This window comes from Semicossyphus pulcher, unplaced genomic scaffold (assembly GCF_022749685.1).
Source record: "Semicossyphus pulcher isolate SPU_LCO1_2020_fin unplaced genomic scaffold, fSemPul1.0.p SCAF_14, whole genome shotgun sequence".
Classification (NCBI taxonomy): domain Eukaryota; kingdom Metazoa; phylum Chordata; class Actinopteri; order Labriformes; family Labridae; genus Semicossyphus; species Semicossyphus pulcher.
This window is the reverse complement of record NW_027211648.1, coordinates 28,357,971-28,378,284: the sequence shown is the minus strand read 5'-3', so window position 1 is coordinate 28,378,284 and position 20,314 is coordinate 28,357,971. Positions and strand designations below refer to the sequence as shown.

The 20,314-nt window shown below is 43.9% G+C and overlaps 1 protein-coding gene across 4 annotated transcripts in view; it reads left to right on the top strand.

The window, feature by feature from the left end:
* The window catches only part of myt1lb (myelin transcription factor 1-like, b), a 138,013-nt gene that overhangs the window by 70,441 nt on the left and 47,258 nt on the right, over positions 1 to 20,314 (top strand). For all 4 annotated transcript variants that reach the window (XM_069661295.1, XM_069661294.1, XM_069661296.1 and 1 more), the window contains exon 5: positions 17,995 to 18,470. In XM_069661295.1, coding sequence (XP_069517396.1) covers positions 17,995 to 18,470 — 476 coding nt within the window. The remainder of the gene's footprint in view (positions 1 to 17,994; positions 18,471 to 20,314) is intronic.

The following is a 20,314-nucleotide window of genomic DNA, read 5'->3' as shown; positions in this document are numbered from 1 at the left end:
GTTTCCTGATGTCCTTCCCAACTCTGCCCATTGGCTCCTGAACCAGGAAGTCACGCAACCAAACCAATAGCAGCCAGAGAGGGAAGGACAACGTGAAACGTGTTTGATTTTATGAACACAAGACGAGAAAAGGGTTGACTTAAGACATCTGAGCTTTATGAACGACTTAAACCAATTTAAAAAATGATTGGAGCGCACCCCAACCCTCCGATACTTCCATGATTTGATCCCGACATTAGAATTATGTTTGTGATAGTCAAACATTATAAATCAATGAGCCGTTTTTAAAATGAAGGTTTATATTTGGGACTACTTTGCAGTCTAAAATAACTACAACATTCTGCCCTTGGTATGAATTAGTTTTCTTTTTAATGCTGTTGTATTTGTTTCAGGAACAGTGAACTAAAAGTTATGTTTTCTTGAATTTGAAATGTGACATTTTGGAAGATCTAGGCAAACCTGTTTTGAAGAAGCACAATATTCCAGACAGACGTCATTCACATGTTAATATGGATATCTCTGCAGTGAAGGGCGTAGCTGCTGCTGGTGCCAAACCACTTGTGGCTGTTGTCTGATGCTCCACTAAGTGTTTGCTGCTAAGACAGATGGTGTACTGTAGGTTTACCTCTATCTGGTAAAGTGCTGGCAGCCCGGCTTCAAGGGGTCCTCGACTGGAGCCGAGCCTCAGAACAGGCTCTTCACCTGGAGAGAGAGCGAGGCAAAGGGCAACACACTGACACACACACACACTCACATTCACACCAACATTCACACCCACACAGGCTCTCTGAATGCGCACTCACACAAATGCAGACATACAAGCCACACACACATCTCCTCGGCTCTCACGCACACACAACCTACTTCACATGTAGAGCAGCGTTCCCAGCTGAGTGCCTCTCTCCAACCTGGCAATTTGAGCGGAAGAGAATCCAGCTAAAGTACACAGGGCGACATGCTGATTTCACAACAGGGGGGTTGAATGGCAGAATGGCCTCACTACAGCCCTCGTTACTGATCCGGCAAGATCCAACTCATCTATTTCAATAGCACTCTATCATTCACACGTGTGTGTGCGTGCATTTACACACCGGCTAGATTGCACAAGTCCTAGTTCTCTTTTTGAATCTTGCTGCTGCTTGTAGATCCTGTTTGTGTGAAGTAGGACATATTCTCAGTAGGGCTGGGCGCTGAGACGATCCCGATGGAATGGTTACATGTAATTTTTCACTAGATATGGATGGATGTATGTATGGATAGAAAAACAGAAGCTAGAATGGCCAGTCCTTAAAACAATTCAAACCAACAACTGTCTGAATGTTTTAAGTAACATCACGGTCACTTACAGATCTGTTAAACTTTATCTTTGAACCGGAAGAAGAATTTAAGTCCCAAGTTTAAATTTCAGAAAAAGAGCACCAGAGAAACAGACAAACTGCTTTATTCTCTTGTCTGTTTTAATAACAGTTCCCTTACCAGTATTGCAGATGCCTCTGATAGGTACGCCAGACTATGACCGTACACCAGATCTCCACCGTTTACATGTTTCTCTTGAAATTAATACGCCGTCATTGCTCCAAATCCAAAGCCTACACAACAAGTTTCTCTGTGCTGCCAATAGAGACATTTCAGAAATTTAGCAATGAGCATTTAAGAGCAGCGAAGAAGAACTGATTTCACAACGATAGTAAACAAAAACAGAGCGTGCGAGCAGAGAATGTGATGTTAGTCAGAGCTACACTGACGAAAGCATTTTCACGTTAAAAATCAGTCCTCAATGCTTTCAGTGGACACAGCACGTCTGGAGGGGCTGTGAGCTGAGCTGCTGCTAAAGTTAGCGTTAGCTTGTGTCTAGGTGCTCCGCTTGCTTTCATGTTAGGATTCGTTCTGTGTTTATCCTTCACAGCAGAAGCTGAATTTTCTGCAGGAGGTTTCCTCCTTTTCAAAACAAACTGAGTCGACGATCAAAAGTGGTAATTCTAAGATTAATCCAAAAGGCAACTGGCAACAGAAATATAAGTAGGTACCTACGGAGGCTTATATTTCTAGCTCCGTCCACCAGTCAGTTTAGAACTGAAGAAGCCTTTTGGATGAGAGGTGAAACGTCTTCAAGACCAAGATCAACCAAGTCCAGTTACCTTTTGGATTAAGTTTAGGATTACCATGACCTGGATGACTGAGAACCTTCACAGACATTAAATGTGGTAAAAGCTCTGAATAAAGAAGATTCATATTAAGGTCTCCCTGATGCACTTATCTATCATTTAAAAGAGAATATAGCCGAAAAACTGTGTAAAAGACAGCTTGAGTGAATGTTAAGTAAGGGATCCATTATAGTGAGCAAGTTGTTATCGCGGGGCGAGCAGGACCCCGACACAAAGCAGAGGATGAGACAAAGACCGTTATTGTTTTCTCTGCTCTGTTTTCGTCTCTTTTCTTTTCCCCCTCTGTAAACAAGCCGACGTCAAATTTACCGGACTTCTTTCGGCGGATTGATATGATTACAGTTAGAGCCGCATCCCTAGCAACGGTCTGTTCTTCATAGCAACGGTCTGTTATCGAGAAACAACAGACTTCGGAGTGCCGTAATTAACCAGTCAGAAGTATTTAACACAGCCGTGTAATAATAAACTATATTCTAAAGATTAACTAATGTGGCTTCTTCAGTCTATCAGGATATTAATTCCCATAATTTGCAGTGAGAATGTGACAAATATCTACCTGGCTGATGAAATAAACGCACACACACCTGCACAGACCCACAGAAACATAGCATCCATGCTCAGCTCTACCTGACGGTGGTGTTTTTGGTGACATTTAGTTTCTAGGTTGCACAAGATGCTCCCATAAATGAATCATGAGTAAATCTGTGAGGTGTGAATAATAGATGGGAGGAGAGGTAAAAAACAAAGGAGTGCTGTTATTATTTGTTAATAAGACACTCTGGAGCATCACTAACTAGATCTCATTACCACAATACACGCAGGCATGTTAACGCGCACACACACACTCTCTCCCACCCACATGCACACACACACACCTACATGCCAAACACATGCAGAAGTCTCTCATCCTGCATGACTATTTTTACCTGTGGAGCCTGTCGTTGCCTAGCACTCTGTAATTACATCCCACACTCCCACCAAGCAGTGATTAGAAGCAATGATGGATGGGTTAACACTGTCACCCAAAGATGCCTCGGTGCAGAGCTAATTAAGCGACTATACATGTGTCATATGGCTGATACATGTGATAGCCCTCTCAGCCTGCTGCCATAACTGTGAACAAGTGCGATAAAGGTGGACGACGTGTCTCCTGGTAATCAACAGATAAGAGATGATGAACTAACTCTGCAGTTGATTAATAGATCTTAGCTAACTCGGTGCAGTCTTAAATATAGATCAGGGGATTGACATTCTTTATGTGGCATTTAAGTTTGGTTTTACCTCCTCACACGGCAAGAAGGGGAATCTTAGATGAACTAATTTGAGTAAAGGTGATGCATGTTTTTTCTCTGATAAGATATTTCAGTTTTATGGCCTAATTATCTTTATAAGATATTACAACTTGTTAATTATATTTTATTCCTGCTTCTGAGTAACTTAAAGCTTGTAACTAGACTTTCCAGGATGAAAAAGCTGTTTGATCAATGCTGTACAAATCATGTATTCCTATAGACGACCAGAACAAAGACTTATGATCTCTGCAGAGTAGGGCTGCACAATTATGGCCAAAACAATTATTTTGATCAGTATTGAGATCCTGATTATTTATTAATCTTAAGGACAACATTTTTTAAATGTACTTTCAAATTTATTAAACAGAGCAACGCTTTCAGTTCCATTCTGTGCTACATTCCAGCTCATGTGCAAATTTTGCATCAAACTAAGACTTAAATAGTTACCTGATTTTAGTGCATTTTCTAGAGGCAAAATGAAATGCAAACTACATGGGTAATTTCAGTGTGTCTTTGGGAGTTGGGTGGATCAGCGTCTCTCTACAGCGTCTCTGTTCTGGATGTCTGACTTGACGCTGGACGAGGACGGGGAGCAGCTCGTTCTTCCTCTCGGCCTTCATACACTCATCATGCTGCACTTTGTGCTGTTTTTTCAGCTGCTTCAACAAGTTAGCCGTGTTGCTTTGCGGTGCAGACGCAGGTTTCATGACCTCTTTGCATATTATTTTTTCTTCTTTTCGTCACTTGCCCTAAACCTGAAATACCTCCAAACAACCGATGACGAGCCGCTTTGGGGGTAACGGTGTGTCGGTTTAACGGGTGACCTGCTCTCTTTGTTTTAGCGAAACAACAAGCAGCGTTCAAAACGCGACTGAGCCTTCATGACATGTTTGCACAAACAACACTTCAGAGACGTCACAGAGAAGTATATTTTGAAAGAAAAGAAAACAAAGAAGCATTGACGAGGACAGGTCATACTCTCTTCTCGCTTTCAACAGCTGCTGTAACTACGAAAACCACGGACGCATTCAGCAGTTAACATGGCCACTCGTTGAACCAAAACACTTTTACTCTTCCACTCTAAACTGCCGCTGCAAGGTAGGCGCTCATGACATGACATGCCAGCTCTCCCAAAAGTGAAGCCAAATCCTCTCCATCGCCCCCTGGTGGAGTGGCTGTTAGCTCTGCAGCAGAGTTTTCTACGGGCGGAGCATTTTAAACATCAATATCATGTCAATTATTTAGTCGTGGGAAGACAATCTTATCCTCAAGCGCATTTAGTCGTGAATTCCAGCATATGTAGTATTATTTCAAGAGGATTGCAATAGCATTGGGTGCTAAATATAAGCACATACTGAAATACTTTAATTTTTTTCTTTTTATGTCGCAAAATGTACCTTTTTTTAGCCCAGATGCACTCGTTTAAGTATATAAAGAATCTAGTAAAAGTCAAACTTTTCCTGTTCTGTTTGCAGATCTTTTTGCTTGTTTTAAGTAACTTTAATGCTTTTTTAACTGTGCTTTTGAGAGCTGACTTTTTGCAAACATTTAACTTAAATGACTCATTTCTTTCTGCAAAATAGAAAAGACCTCCTTTTCATAACTGTGTTAGCTATGCAAGGCTAAATCTTGTAGATAAACTTCAGTATTTCACCTTCTATTAATGCCCTACTATTAATCCTTTATGAACGGTTGTCAAAGATATTTCACTTGTTACTGTACAATTTGTAGTTTTCTGAATGAACACTGTTTTTGTTTTCACTGCCAGAATAAAAGCTCTTAGATTTTCATGTACGGCAAGAAAGTAGTTCAGACTTTGTGTCTCTGCAGAGACAAAGTGTGGAGCTATTTGGATCAGGAGACAGTGTGTGTGTGTGTGTGTGTGTGTGTGTGTGTGTGTGTGTGTGTGTGTGTGTGTGTGTGTGTGTGTGTGTGTGTGTGTGTGTCTTCTTATACATGCAAAGTGTGTTCGCTGTGTAGCTTGTGTGTGTGCAGACGAGTACGTTGCGTTTATGATTGCCACGGCTGCAGCTGGGGCTGTGGGCTGAGTAATTGCCTGTCTTGGTAGAGAGATCGTGGTAGCGAGCTAAAAAGTCAAGTGCTCTCTTCCTGCTGTACACCTCATTTGGATTCCACATAGCTAGCTAGCAAGCTAACGCCAGCCTTGGGCCTGTATTATTCATAGCTTGACAGATAGCTCTCACTAAAAGCATTGGAAGTGGGCCAGGTGGTGATGGAGCGACAGGGGGAGGCGGCAGCGCTGCTCCTCACTCTCCTGCCTGGCAGGAGGAGAGGATGTAGGACATAAGTAAAGGAGAGGAAACTGGAGATAGAGAGGAGCAGGAGGGAGATGAGCAGTTTTAATAGAAGCAGGGAAATGTGTGATTTGGAAAGGAAGTGAAGTAAGAATATAGAGATAAAGAACCTGAAGAGGTCAAGAGGGGACACAGGGCGAAGAAGGAAATCGGAATATGAAGTTAAAGAAAGATGTGACTACAAGACGTAAAAGCACAGCTTACTGAGATAGCCACAAAAGGATGAAAAGCCGAGAGAAGGCAGCAGCAGAAAGGAAGAGCAAGTGAGTGAAACCATTTCAAAAAGAGGAGAGGAGAAAGAGGCCTGGATAAAGAAGAAAAAACAGGCAGCCATCCACCCCCGCCAAGCTCAGCAACCCCTCTGCCTCCATGTGCAGAACCAGATAAGGTCGCATTAATCAAAATCTGCCACTTCCCCTTCCAAAAAAACACCGTCTATGCCATCAACCCCCCTCTGTGAAGTATCTGTCACCGAAACGGAAATTTCCATATTTAATGGGGAAAGCTTTATATCACAAAAAAAGGCAGTGTGGGCTGCGGGTGAAAAGAACAGAGCCGGTTGGATCTGTCAGCTCTGTCATTAGCTTGAACAGTGGAGCCTGCGTGCAGAGCCTCCAGGTTCGTTTCAGTTTGCCTCTCTGACACTATTGTTATCACTTCAACAGTAAGACGAGTCTGGACTGAGATTGGTCCTTGTCTTATAAAGCTTCTCACCTTTGTTGTCAATTCTACATCGCAGCCTCTTTTTCAGCACATTACAGTAAAAGTACCGTAGTTTCGTTCTCTAAAGCTGTGGTTCTCAACTGGTGGGTCGGGACCCAAAAGTGGGTTGCGGAGCAGTTTTCAGTGAGATGTGTGCTTGGAAACAAAAAAGTTGTTGCAAAAAGACGATGCTGCGCTTTTATTTTGAAGGGCATAGGTTTCCTTTGACATGCGTGTAGTCATAGTGTAGTGTAGTTACACTCCATGTCTTCACTGGTTGGGTAATCCCAGCTACAGTTACATTCTTGAAACTTTATGAGCCCTACATGGTTGCATTTAAGTTGCAGTTTTTAGCACATTTCTGTAAAGGGACATTTTCCCCTTATGCACTGCCTTCAATTTGTCTTTTGTGATGTTGACATACTGTGATGTTTCTCTCCGTCTCAGGTCCAAACTGCTCCATTTTTCATTAAATATATTTGAGTGGTTGAAAAAATCGATTGGTCATGAAGGCGGTGGTGGGGGGGTCCTGAAGCACGCCCAGTTGAGAACCTCTGCTCTAAAGGCGACACCTGTATTTTTAAACTTTTTTGACATATTTTGGGGTCTAAATGACAAATAGGAACAAAACATTTTTGGACTGCTCTTTTAGATTTCTTTAACCGGCAGCCGTAAAACAGGCTGTAATGGCTGCAAAATTATCACCTGATCCTGATCCACTGCCAGGCTCAAGTGTCTACGAACATACTAACAAGGATTCCTTCAGAAATAAGCATTTATTTAAAGACTTCAATTTTTTTTTTTACAAACAAACCACTGTTGCTTTCCTCTTTTCAAAGCCACCACACGCCTTTGACAAAAGTAGCAAGTTTACGTTAAAGAACACTGTAGACCAAGCAGGACTAAATGCTTTCCTGCTGCTAACGGGTTAGTTTGTGTTATTTTGTGACTGGTTAGCAAAGATCAAACCACATATTTGTGTTTTACAAGAAACATCCCAAACGACTGAGGCTGCAGTAAACGGGATACTCGCACGTTTTCTGAGATAAAAATAGTATTTTTGTCAATGACGTCTGGTGGCTTTGAAGAGTGTGATGAAACAGCTGTTTCTTGTTTTAAAAGAAGCAACTTCCTCCTTAATAAAAAGGTCAATCTCTGTGGGACACTTTCTGTAATGTTAAATGAAATAATGGAAACCTGTAGGTCGCAAAAACAAGCCTTTTTAGTGGACTCGCTTTGATCAGGCACTTTTACCCTCAAGGATTACATTGCAGCTACTACAGCCCGTTGCAAGGCTGCCAGCTGCAGCAATGTACTGGAGCCACAACTTCATCCGCCTTTTGGTCATTTAGACCCCAAAATATGTTTCAAAAAATCTGGAATAACCCTTTTAAACACACTGAAAGCATTTCAAAGTCAGGGCTGCTAAATGTTCAGTGGCATGCACGTGCGACTCCCCTCATCCTGCCTTCCTCTCTGATGCCATTTGTTTATTTTTTCTCTTTGTAATATCCCCCCTTATTGCCTCCTGTGCATATTATGACAAGACTGCAGAATACCTCTCCAACATCAGCTGGCGTCAGATAAACAGGTGGTGTTTACGCTTTTTTCATCCTCTCCTTTTTTCCTTTTTTTTTTTTTTATAACCGCCTCCCCGAGGAAAGACATCAAAGGGAATAACAGATCATGTGCGGTGAGTGCGGAGCGTGCCAGGGGGACGTGGGCATGGAGGGGGGGGGTAGATGTGGGGGTTGGGTGAGGGGGGCGTGCAGCTGCTTCGGGCCAGCTCCAGGCCGGGCACATCATGACCTCTAACCCCCTGAACCCCCACAAGCCCTCCGCCATCCCAATCTCCCCCCTCCCACCCCTCGGCCAGCCCTCCCATCAGAGCAGCTGCCAAATGAATTACATCAATGTCAAAAAGTGTCCTCCTCTGCTGGGGAGATGGAGCCTGGTAAACATGACGCAGAGTGGGAATCACAATGTAGCGCAGGCACTTTGGTCTGCATGCAAGTACGACACTAAAGGATGAGGCCAGTAACAACAAATCCCAGGGAAAGATATTTTTTTATTAAAAAAAAAACCCAATTACGGTGCCCTTATCCTCGGAAATGAAACTCACCTGTGACTTAAACCTTCCTTTGCAGTTTGAAGACGTCGTCTTGGACTTGGAAGTTGTAGTGGGCCTTTTGTGACAGCGATTTATCAATTACAGCACATGTAGGAAACTTTGGAGACACCAGCAAGAGTAAGCTAGATTTTTAAAGTATCCATTGCTCTCCAAAGTATTGAAGAAGTGCGTCATCTCACTGGTAGTGTAGGATGAGTCCAAGAGAGTTGGGGAGAGCAGCACAGCCCTTTTTACACTGCCAGGTCAAAGCGGGATTATTACACCTCTGTTACGTTCCGTCTTCTATGTACGACGCACGGAGGCGGAATGGTGGGGCAAAGTCGTTCCACCTCTGAGCCGGCACCGGAGGTAGTAACAGAGGCGTAACGGAGGCGTAACGGCGTCTTTGTAAACAGTGGAGCCGAGAGGGCGGAACAGCGCCGTGTGTGTGTATTTGAAGCACACGCTGTTTATTCACACCCTTATGCACATTTTGCTCTCGCAACGCAGGAACGCTATGTAAAAACACTGGGGCAGCTTTACGTCGATGTTGCTTGGTCCAATTTAAAATGCCAAAGACTGCGTGGCTGCATGACGGCGTTGCTGCGTGGTGGCGTTGCTGCATGGCGCCGTTGCTTTGTAATGGCGCTGAGGCTGAACCGCAGTGTGAAAAGGGCTCATGTCTCTGCCATTCTTGTAAAAGTAGCTCATTAGCTTTCGTTTGAGGACAATGAGTGCATGGGCAGTGTACGTGAGTAAACAGGTAGATAGGCACATACATTTCTAACAGTCCTGTAACAGCCACAGATGTTCTAGTTTTAACACATTGTTTGTTGCAGCTCAATTAAGTCACATTTTCAAGCCTTGAAAGTGATTTTCATCATTGATCACAAAGATGATTATTCAGTATGAGAAGCAAAGACTAAATGATAAAAGCAGGTCTGTTAATTCACAAGAGTTTTTCTCTATATCATCCAAATAAACAAACAGCTTCCACTGTGGTTTGGAAAAATGGACACGCTGAAGTTAGGAAATCCTTTTCCAAAATGGCTGCTGGGCTAGCAGCTAACTAGCTGGCCTCTGTGTGTGTGTGCCTCTGAGTTGGGGTGATTGATTGAAGTCATTACGCTGGTGGAGAGACTCCTTACCTGGCTAATCCAGGAGTGATTTAGCTGCAGGATGACAGATAGCTGCATTTACACCCCCAGAATCTGCTGCCAGATGAGCTCCACTGCTCAGGACCTCCACTACCAAATTATACTGAATGACTCGTAGGATACACAGATTGATATTCTACCAGATCCATCTTAAAGCCCCAGTTTTACACTAACTGCAAGGAGTCTCAAACCACACGTGCATTCTTAATGCATTGAGAGGAAATTAAATCAGAATGCACAGTAACAGATAAGGGAAGCAGCTTATGATTATTTCTTTGATCAAATAATCTTCAGTTTGTTTTTTTAAGCCGTCCAACAGTCCAACAAAGATGAGAAGAGAAAAGAAAGATGAGATTTTTTACATTTAAAGTTTTTGCTTGAATAACTTAAATCTATAAATCAGCCATTGCATTCTTCTTTTGTCCAGCAGGGGGCGACTCTCGTGGCTGTAAAAAGAAGCCTGTTTGTATAGAAGGCTATGAGAACATTAAGTTATTCTCAGTTGCTTTATTAGCCCTGCAAACATTTTCACGATGAGTTTATCATCTCATTGACTAGGTTTAAAGTGATAATCTCCAAGATCTCAGTTTCCTTCTCTTTGGCGACACCTGTGGTGATAAATTAATTGGTAATTGGTAATTGTGGGAGCACACCTCCCAGATATCCAGACAGTGCTGCATGTGCTACGTCCACGGTTGGCTCCGGTTTCTTCTTTTTCTTTGGATTTTCACTTCTTGTTGAAGTTGTATCTGTAGTCATCCATCTTTTCTTTGTTTGTTCAGCCATAGTAGATTACTGTTTACTCGCAACACTTGCAGAGAGCGGAAAAGCAGCCGCTTCTTGGTGTTTGCCCCTCCCTCCAGCTCCACCCTCTCATACAAATGTGGTCACTTCTTGTGCCAAGAAAACAAGTTGGTGACAGCCAAAAGTTTCAAGAAGGGAAGTCCACTAACCAATAGGTGACATCACAGAAGCTACACCACCTTTCTTATACCTTCTTGGATCATATTGTAGTCAGAAATCAACCAATCGTTTTAGCTCTGCCCCAAGATTTCCAACATTGTGACTAGTAAGCTCTGGAGTTCCTTTGTCCTTCTTATCATAACACATAATTCACAGTAAAGCTGCTCCATGCTCACATCCCCAACCAACCACAGCACATCTCAGGGAGGAGGTGTTTTCCATGCATGTGTGGTATTTGGCAGAAAGGGACAAAAGGAGCTCAACGGGAGCGTGTGAGGCCACCGACGGCTCAGGCAGTGAGGATAAACATGTAGGACGATGTTGCTAATTGCTAGCCACTGTACAAGCCCATCAGTTAGGATGACAGGCTTAGTGTGAGTATTAGACTAAAGCTAAATACTGGGCTTATTAGCTACAGGCTAGCAGCAACAGAGCTTATTGATGCAGTGAGCCGGACAGTCTGTTGGGTTCTGATGCCTCTTAGCTGCTTCACCAGTGTGCTCGCTGTCTACAACATGTAAACCAAAACAACCAGAGTGTCAGGAAACAGTGATTGTGTGATGTCACTGCTTTGTTGAAATGTGCAAACAAACGAAGAGATTAAACTAAAATGTTGATTGTATTAAGAAGACGTAAATCCACGCGGACGCGTAATTCCAGCACACAAACATCGTACAGTTAATGTTGCACTGTCACAGAGGATTATTTTGACACCGCAACTTTGAAGTGGTATTTCGTCAGTTTTAGGACAAAGTGTTATTCTGCTGTGTGTGTGCGTGTACAGTTTATGTGTGTGTGTGTGTGTGTGTGTGTGTGTGTGTGTGTGTGTGTGTGTGTGTGTGTGTGAATGAGCCATAGCAGCTGATATGCGAGCTGGAGCCTGAGACGCCAGAAAACGCCCCAAATTGCAGCGTCTGCCATGCGCTGAGCCTCCTGCACCAAGACACTGTCTTTTGTTCTCCCCCTGCTCGCGGGAGAAGCCTGACAGCTCTGAAATGATCCTCTCTCCTCCAACACACACGCAGACGCACACACACACACACACACACATCTCTTTTCCTCTGAACTACTCTGCTATATGTTTCCCAGGTTTGTGTGCACCCAAAAGAGGAATATATGCACAAAAACATACATTCTCCTGTCTGTCTGGCGTCCTATAGCTTCTATTATTCCTCCCCACTGTCTGTCTTTCTCTCCCGTTTTACCCTCACTGCCTCGCTGCGAGGATGGCGAATCCCTCATGGATTTCTGGAGGGTATCACCATGGAGACGGGGCTCTGCCACACGTGTCTATAGATCCTCCTGCTGGATAGGGGGCACAGCCAGAGGTGGTGCATTCCCTCCGTCTCTTGCCTACTCTGCTGAGAGAGCAGCAGAGACAACAATGAGGGAGAGGAGAAAATGAGGGAGAAAAAGGTGAAAGAGTAACTGCTTGAAATATAGGGAGACATTGGTGTGAGAGAAGGATATACCACAAGATATATGTGGAGAAAGAGGATGAATGGAAGGAAAAGGAGCAGATGAGGTTATGATGGGTGAGGGATAAATATGAGCGGAGAAGGTTTGATGATAGGAGGAGATGACGAGGGAGAGGAGGCAAAGGAAGAGGCAACAGCCGCCCCATCTCTGTGTCAGGGAGACAAATAGCGTGTGATGCTAATGACTGGCTAAAGCTTTTGCCCCTGCTGAGAACAGCCACTAATATGACTGCTAATAAAGGCGCCGTGGAACGCTGTCGCATTCCAGCAGTCGCTCAACTGTCGCCCAAAATTAGCCAAGCAGGAGCTCTCCTCCTCCTGCAGCTCCTCGCATTAAAGCTCCACAAACGGGACTCTCTCTGTAACGTTTCCAGGAGGTTTTTTCTGCATTAGAGGGCTACTTGTTCACACTGTAATAGAATTTGTTCCATCTTGTGATGCCGAGGATGCCCACTCCATAAAATATGAAGTGGTCTTTTTGGGATCTGAAGCTCTTTTCTTCTTTGATTGCTACTTCTCATACCACGCGCTCCTTTTGGAGGATTTTGTGAATCTGCCAGGGGACACAGCGAGGTAAACTTAGAATGGTACATCATCTTCTTTCTCTTCCCTCCTCACAATGTCTGCAAAATTTATTTTCTCTTTTTTGATGAAAATGCCAACAAATTATTTCTGGATTTCTAATTGCCAAGCGCAGTGAGTGGGATGCACTGCACTGCGATGACGAACGTTGCAGCCAAGGTCACCCAGCGACGGAGCCAGGGAACGTGGGATGAAGGAGCTGTGGAAGCTTCCTGTGGCTTAGTCATCGTAGGGCTCGGGAGCAATCGGGGCAAACACACCTCTCACAGTGTCACATCAACCTGACAACGCCTCTTAACACGAGTGTGATTAAAAGTCATTTACATAAGATGCTCGACAGACACTTTCCGTGAAGCAGGAGCTTTTAAACCGGAGCCACATTTGTTCCCCTGTAGGTGGAACTTTAATTTTAGTCCGGTTTTCGAGCAGGTTCCCTCACTGCGATCAAAAGGCCTCTTTGTTTTTGTACAATCCTGACCCAAAATAATAAAGTGCACTTGACTCCTTTTAAAGATACAGTGAAAAAATACACAACCAAGCATTTATTTTTTCGCTGTCCATTAGCTGATGTTGCAAAGCAATTATAGAAATTCAACAACCTTTTTTAGTGAGTGATTCAGGTGAGGTCACATTAGAGGTGAATTCTGGCACTTTTGAACCTGAGTCCTATTTTTACACACTTTGGAAGCAAAATGACTAAAAGGTAGAAAAAGTTTTGAAGTTCGGTAGATTTAAAGTGGTATGTATCGGATGCAACATAATCCCTGCGGGGAAATGCACCCGATCAAACAATGTGCCCTGCAAGTGCTTGTGTTCGGATTCACTCAGATTATTGTTGTCTGACAATATCACAGAAAGGATCCCTACAGAGATGCACCTTTTGGTTAAAGAGGGCGATGCTTTTTTTGACACCAGAAACAGCTGTTGCATCGCTTACTTAAAGACTCCGTTCACAAATGAGGTAAATTTGGCCCTCAACACAGGAGAGTTTCTGGAGTACGGCTGCCTCTGCTGGTTAGTTTGTTTGTGGGACTTTGTTGTTTAAATGGTTTGCTTGGATCCAACACAATTTTTAGTTTAAAAAAAATTAGCCAATCAAATCAAATGTTTTGTAAATGGACTCTTTTTGGTGGCTTTGAAGAGAGCGATGTTTCTGGGCACATGTAAAAATAGTACCCTGGCTAAAAATGCTGTAATTCCTCTTCAATACATGAACACCTCTGAGCTGTGCTGTGCCTCAGTGATCGACAGCAAATTATACCTTAAGGCTGCTTTATTGTTAAGGTGAAGGTATAGAGTTAGGATCAGAAGACAGAGAGGGAGGAGGGTTTGAGGGCCTGTGTCTATCTGCCATTCCCACACCACTTCTCCCTCTCTACCTCCCCTGCTCCCCCCCTTCACTTCCTCCCACTCACCTATCCTCCTCTCCTGCCAGCCCGCCTGCCTTGGCAGCAGCTAACCTGCTGGGACCGGCGCTTGATTTATTTGGAGAGGGCCCTGGAACGGAGGGGCCAGGATGAGTGGCATTTTAATGTGCTTTTGAGATGTTTGGTCACAAGCGCTATTGATCACAGTGCCGCAGCACACACCCCTCCCTCCCTCACTGTCCCACAGACCCTCACTCTGCCCTGGGGGAGAGGTCTGGCTGTCAGGCAGGGAATGAGTTTCCATGTGGGTTTAGATTAATGAAATGAGGCCCCTGTTTGCAGGGGGTGCAGGGGGTCAGACCATTAAGGGATCCCTGGGCTGGGTGAGATTGAGCCTGCCAGCTGACTGGACCCTGGCTGACTGATGGACGTCCAGGACTGAGAAGAGAGGGAGAGAGAGAGAGAGAGAGAGAGAGAGCAGGATGGAGAGGATATTGAACTGTGGAGCTTGCTGAAGTGAAAGACAGAAGAAGAGGGAACAAAAGTTTAAGACTGCAGTGCACCTTCCTACAACACTGAGATGAGCCCTTTGCATAGCGACTCCACCACGTTAGCCCTTTTATGCAGTGATCCCACAATAACGTGATATAGAAGACCTGTCGTTGTGCCTGCTTTATTTTTTACACAACCTTGAAAACCATCGGCTGTCGTGTGATGACCAATGACTCCACAGTCTGACTTGTAAGTTGAGTCCAATGAGTGTATATATGAATGGACGACGCGTCTCCATCTCCTCTCATTGTACAAAATTGAAGCCAAAATAGCCCAGGTGAAAGGCGCTGCCATTTGGAGCCAGAGCTGCGCAGTAGAGATCGGCCAGTGAAGCTGCTATCGCCACTTCTGCTAACCAAAACAAACTTAACTTACCTAAAAAAACAGCAAAGATCCGGCACGTCGGCGTGTTTAACAGCTGAACAGCTTCTTGTGTCGGTCTGAAGCAGATATTCACGCTTACGGAAAGTTCAATGACTGTAGTGTTAGTGTTAGTTACGTCTCCTCTCGCCATTCCTCCTCTACTCTGCTATTCGGGAACAGAACGCTGCAAGAGCCCCATTTGTCAACAGAGCTGTCAATCATGAGGCCACGCCCCCTTTTTATAGCATCAAATAACTAATTAAAAGTAAACTTGTCAGAAAAATGAACACTTGGACATAAATCAGCATGATAAGAACTAACTATAATGACAGAAACCATGTTTGAGAAAAATGTGTATTTTGATTTTATAGTTTGACTCATGTCCCATCTGTTAACATGGAGGAGGCGGGCTTTATGACCTATACTGCAGCCAGTCAGCAGGGGGCGATAGAGAGGGTTTGGCTTCACTTTTTGGGAGCTGTCATGTCGTCCATCTTTTTATACAGTCTGTGGTTGAGTTGCAAGAATGGAGTTACAGATGAGATATGACGTCTACGACCGGTTTGCTGTGCTATGATACCTGATGCTTTCTGGAAATGTGGTTCACCCATCTTTTCAGCACCTTTTGCTCTCCACACACACTATTTTCCTGCATGCAACCACAGCCCGCTCAAAAGTGAGTTTCAAATATTACTCGGCCTACAAACGGAAACCAGAACACTTCAGATAACAAAATCTTCGAAAAGTCGATGCCTGCAGATTCTGTACTCGTATGCAGATATGTGTTTAGAAAGATTACACTTCACAATACAACTGCAAGTTGCTGCCCTGGTGTGTGACTTTAAACATGCTGGAATTCCAAAGGAAAGTTGTGACGTGTAACATGTCAGCATTCGCGTCTAGTGTGACGGCACACTTCTGCCTTAAGCATTACTTTACTGTAATTTTCAGGCCTCGTCCTTGACACTTTTGTAGGTTAGCTGCTGACTACTTAAGATGAAGCAGCTAACTGCTGATGGGTAAACACATACAATGTCCTAAAACATCACACACCTGTCCTGTCCTTTCAGCTCCCCCAGTAACACAGACATCACCTCGACTACCTCCTCCGTCGACTTAAAGGTGGAACAAGAGACCCCCCGCATTCTGACGTTCTGTTCGGACTTTTTATACGGATTGGCAAGGTGGAAAAATGCGCAACATTCCCGCCTTGAACTGGCTGTATAAAAATGGCTATTGACTGTCAACTACCCTTTCCTTAGCCTTGCACACAGCCTTGTGCCTTTCATTCACATCAGGTCTTACTCTAAGTAGCGCCGAGCCGGGGAAACATCCAGAGGTTGTAAAAATAGGAGCCAGGGATATTTCACAGCCGAGTGAACATGCCCAGAGCGTGTTTAGCTCTCTTACACTCCAGCGTGGACGGGGGGTTTATTTGATGGCCAAAACACTCAGCAGAGCTCATCATAATTCTGACTGTGTGGGTGCTTTTGTTCAAATGTGCAAAATGTGTGCACATAGCCAGACGCGCACAAACAGCAGCACACGTTGCATCGGGGGGGGGGGCCAGGTAGCAGCTCGGGGCTCCCAGAGGTTTGATGAGAGAAATGGATTAAACCCCCTGTGATCAATAGCCTGAGCGAATACACAGATTATCAGATTATCAGATTAGGATCTGTCCCCCCGCTGCCGAGGGGAGCCTGAGAATACATTAAAATCGAGGTGCCGGGGCAAGATTCAATTAATCAGGCTACAGGTTGTCTCTCCCCTCTTACAGTCAATTCCAGACAAGCAGCTGTGTTTTGCTGCACTCAGTTCACGTCAGAACAAGGGCATATCAGTCTGGAACAAAGTGTTTGGGGAGCACGCTCAGTGATTTACTTTTGCCTGAAGAACAAATGGATGTAAGCCGAATATAAATGAATGTGAAAATAAACTGTTATATCTTCTGCTTTGTGTGCCTCAAAGACAGAGATTGTATCCCTTTGTAACTGGATGAAACTGAGCTTTTTGTTGGAGTATCTCAATAGTTGATGAGTACATTTCTAATTTGTTGGTTAAGGGGAGTTTCATTTTTCTCTTGGGCTGAAAGTCATCAGACTATCCTAAATCTTTTTGCGGGGGTTTTTCATTTTCTTTGTACACAGATCAATGCAGACGAAACGGCACGGCAGGCTGTAAACTTTACAAAACAAATCTTTAAATGACCCTTCTGTGTTCGTGGCTGAGGTTTTTAATGCCAGCCGCATTATCAACAGAGGTCCCCTCCTGTCGGAAACAAACAGACCCGAAAAACTTAGACTGAATAAAGCAGTTTCACTTCTTTGGCAGACTCTGGAGGTCGGGAGGAGGTGATCAGCTTTTACCAATAACTTAATGACCTCCTCCCCTCCAGAACAGACAGACCCGTTGATCGAAACAGGAAAACACACTGAATAAAGCAGTTTCATGGTAAAAAAAAAGAAGTGTTTTTCTGATGCTGCGAACAGAGCTGCTGCTAATTTAACGCCCTGTTTGACTAAAATCCTTCATCCCGTTAAATGATGTAGTTAAAAGCTACGGTGACGTGACTGTACACACTCAGCGCTTAGGTGCATCTTGATTGTAAACCATGACACTCTTGTTGGGTGCTCTAGAAGATTGGTGTGCTTCTGAACTGAAAGAAAACGAAGGGAAAGTTGAAGCTTTGTCTCGAACAGCCAGATCATATTTGACTGACAAAATTCGTCTTAGTTGTGTAGAGACCTACAATTTTAGCAGCACAGGAAGCATTGCGTTCCGTGCAATAAGAGACCCATGTCCCGTTGCTGTTTTGCACAGTGTATTCTTCCAAATGTAGCTTGCAAACCACAGAACCTTCGCACAGAGGCCTGATTGCAAATGAGCGTTAACATTTATTCCCAGGTGAGGCTAACGCTAATAGCTGCCCTCTTCTCTCTCCTCTGCAGTGTGTACGGCTGCCCTCTGGCCAAGAAGAGAAAGAATCTAGACAGACAAACCCTCGAAACCTCGCCCAAGAGGAGCACCTACCTAGATGACATGGACAACTCCACCATGGAGGAGTGCTACGAGACAGACGGGACCGAGGAGATGGACGACAGGGAGGAAGAGGAGGAGGAAGGAGCGGTAGAAGAGGAGGAGGAGGAAGAGGAGGGAGAAGTGGAGGAGGAAGAAGATGAGGCGGAAGGTTATATGGACTACAACGTAGAGCAAATGGAGCATGAAGAAGGGGAGGTGGAGAGAGGGGACGGGGAGGGTGAGGAAGAGGAGGAGGAGGACGACGAAGAGGTAGAGGTGGAGCAAGAAGAGGAGGAAGAGGGTGATGAGGAGAGGGTGGAAGAGGCAGAGGAAGAGGAGGATGCAGTGGAGGAGGTGGACTATGAAGAGGGAGAGGACGATGAAGGAGAGCACAGTCATGGGCAAGGTGAGGTTCCTCTCTCATCACGTTAAAACAAAACATTAGATATTCAAACGCACAAAAATAAAATCTCAGGAAGTGCTTTTTCTCTGCTCTCTGGCTCAGAGTAAGATAACACAGATTGTTGACACTCTGATTCCAGTGTGGTAAATTCACAGGGCTACAGCCAGCTGCTGTTTAGCTTAGCTTAGCACAAAGACTGGAAGCAGGTGGAAACAGCGAGCCGGCCTAAAAGTTACTTACATATTTGATCACTAATTAGTTTTAACTTTGGAACTGCTCCAGTGGATCGCTTTAGTATGCAGTCACTCATTAATCCAAAGGCAAGCAAATGCGCCTGGTCGGTACGTCCATTTAAAGTGCTTGTTTGGACACTGACAGGTTCAGACTGTTATTTGAGGTTTCTGATGACATTATGTGAAGGATCTCTACTGATAAAGACCTTTTTATTTAACAGTAAGATGCTTTTTGGAAACCAGAAACACTTGTTGCATTGCTTTCCTCAAGGCCACCACACTCCATTGACAAAAACAGTAATTTTATCTCTCAGAACACAAGAATTGCTTGTGTACCGCTGCGTCGACTGAGTCACACAATAACACTAATCCATTCAGGCAGCTGAAGACATGCAACGCGTGTGTTCTGGAAAATGAAATTACCGCTTGTGTCAATAGAATGTGGTGGCTTTGAAGTGAGGGATGTAACGCCTGTAACTGGATAGAGTTTCTTACCTTAAGAAAAATGTCTTTCCTGTAGGGATTTTGGAATACCAATCAGTAGGAGGATTTTGGGGGTATTCCTTGATCAGGCAGATTTGCCCTCAAAGATTATATTGCAGTCATAACAGCCCAGTTTGCAGCTGCCGGCTGAAACAATCTACTGAAGCAATTCCAAAACTTTTTGTATCTTTTTTTCTATTAAAACCCCCAAAATATAAAAAATAATGCCCAGGCTTGAAATACCAAAACCCCCCTTAAACATGGTATACAACAAAACAACAATTTGCTATTTTACTGGGGGTAAGTGCGAACTGTTTCTTGGCTCAGTTGCCTGGCAAACAGGAAGACACTACAGGAAGCTACTGTGCCAAAGCAAGAACATGTTTGGCACACAAGACTAACCCCGATGAAAGTCGAATTGTTGTTTTACACTAAACAAATGAGACATGATGTGTTAGCCCGTGAGCCTTAGAGGCTCTGGTAGGTGGATTTTGTGTCTTTGGTATAGAAAAGAGAGGAGAATCAGTCTCCTCATATCATTCTCTTCAAGACGAATTGACATATCTAGAACTGTTATTATCATCGTTCAGTTTGACATGATGTTTAAACAATGATTGTGTTTTTGATTGTTTTGCATTAGCCTTATAATAAACACCTTAGACGACTTACTGAATGCAGTATGGCCAAAGCCATGCAGTGTAATTTCACTATAGCGCTCTTTTGTCTCTTTTTTACGTGATTTATTCATTCGTTTGCACATTTTGCTCACATATTTAGTCATTTTCGCAGCCTTTACTGCTCTGCTGCTGTGGTGTAAACTCACTAGAAGCCGACAGAGAGGTGCAGTGGCATCATTGTTAGCTACTTCCCTGATTTTCCATAGAGCTCATTTTTTTTTCAGAAATATTCGGTGTCCTTTTATATATATCATCTGGTTTGATGGCTTACATCAGTACGGTGCTGCTGTGCCTTTATTTCCTTCTGAAATGTTTCAGCTTCTGCACTAGACCTTTTCAGAAATATTACATCATATGAGGAAGATCATTTTAAATAACAAAATAATCTTTATATAGAAATAATAGAGCTGCTGACAATCAAAGAAAATCCTTTCCGGCACACATGATACAAATG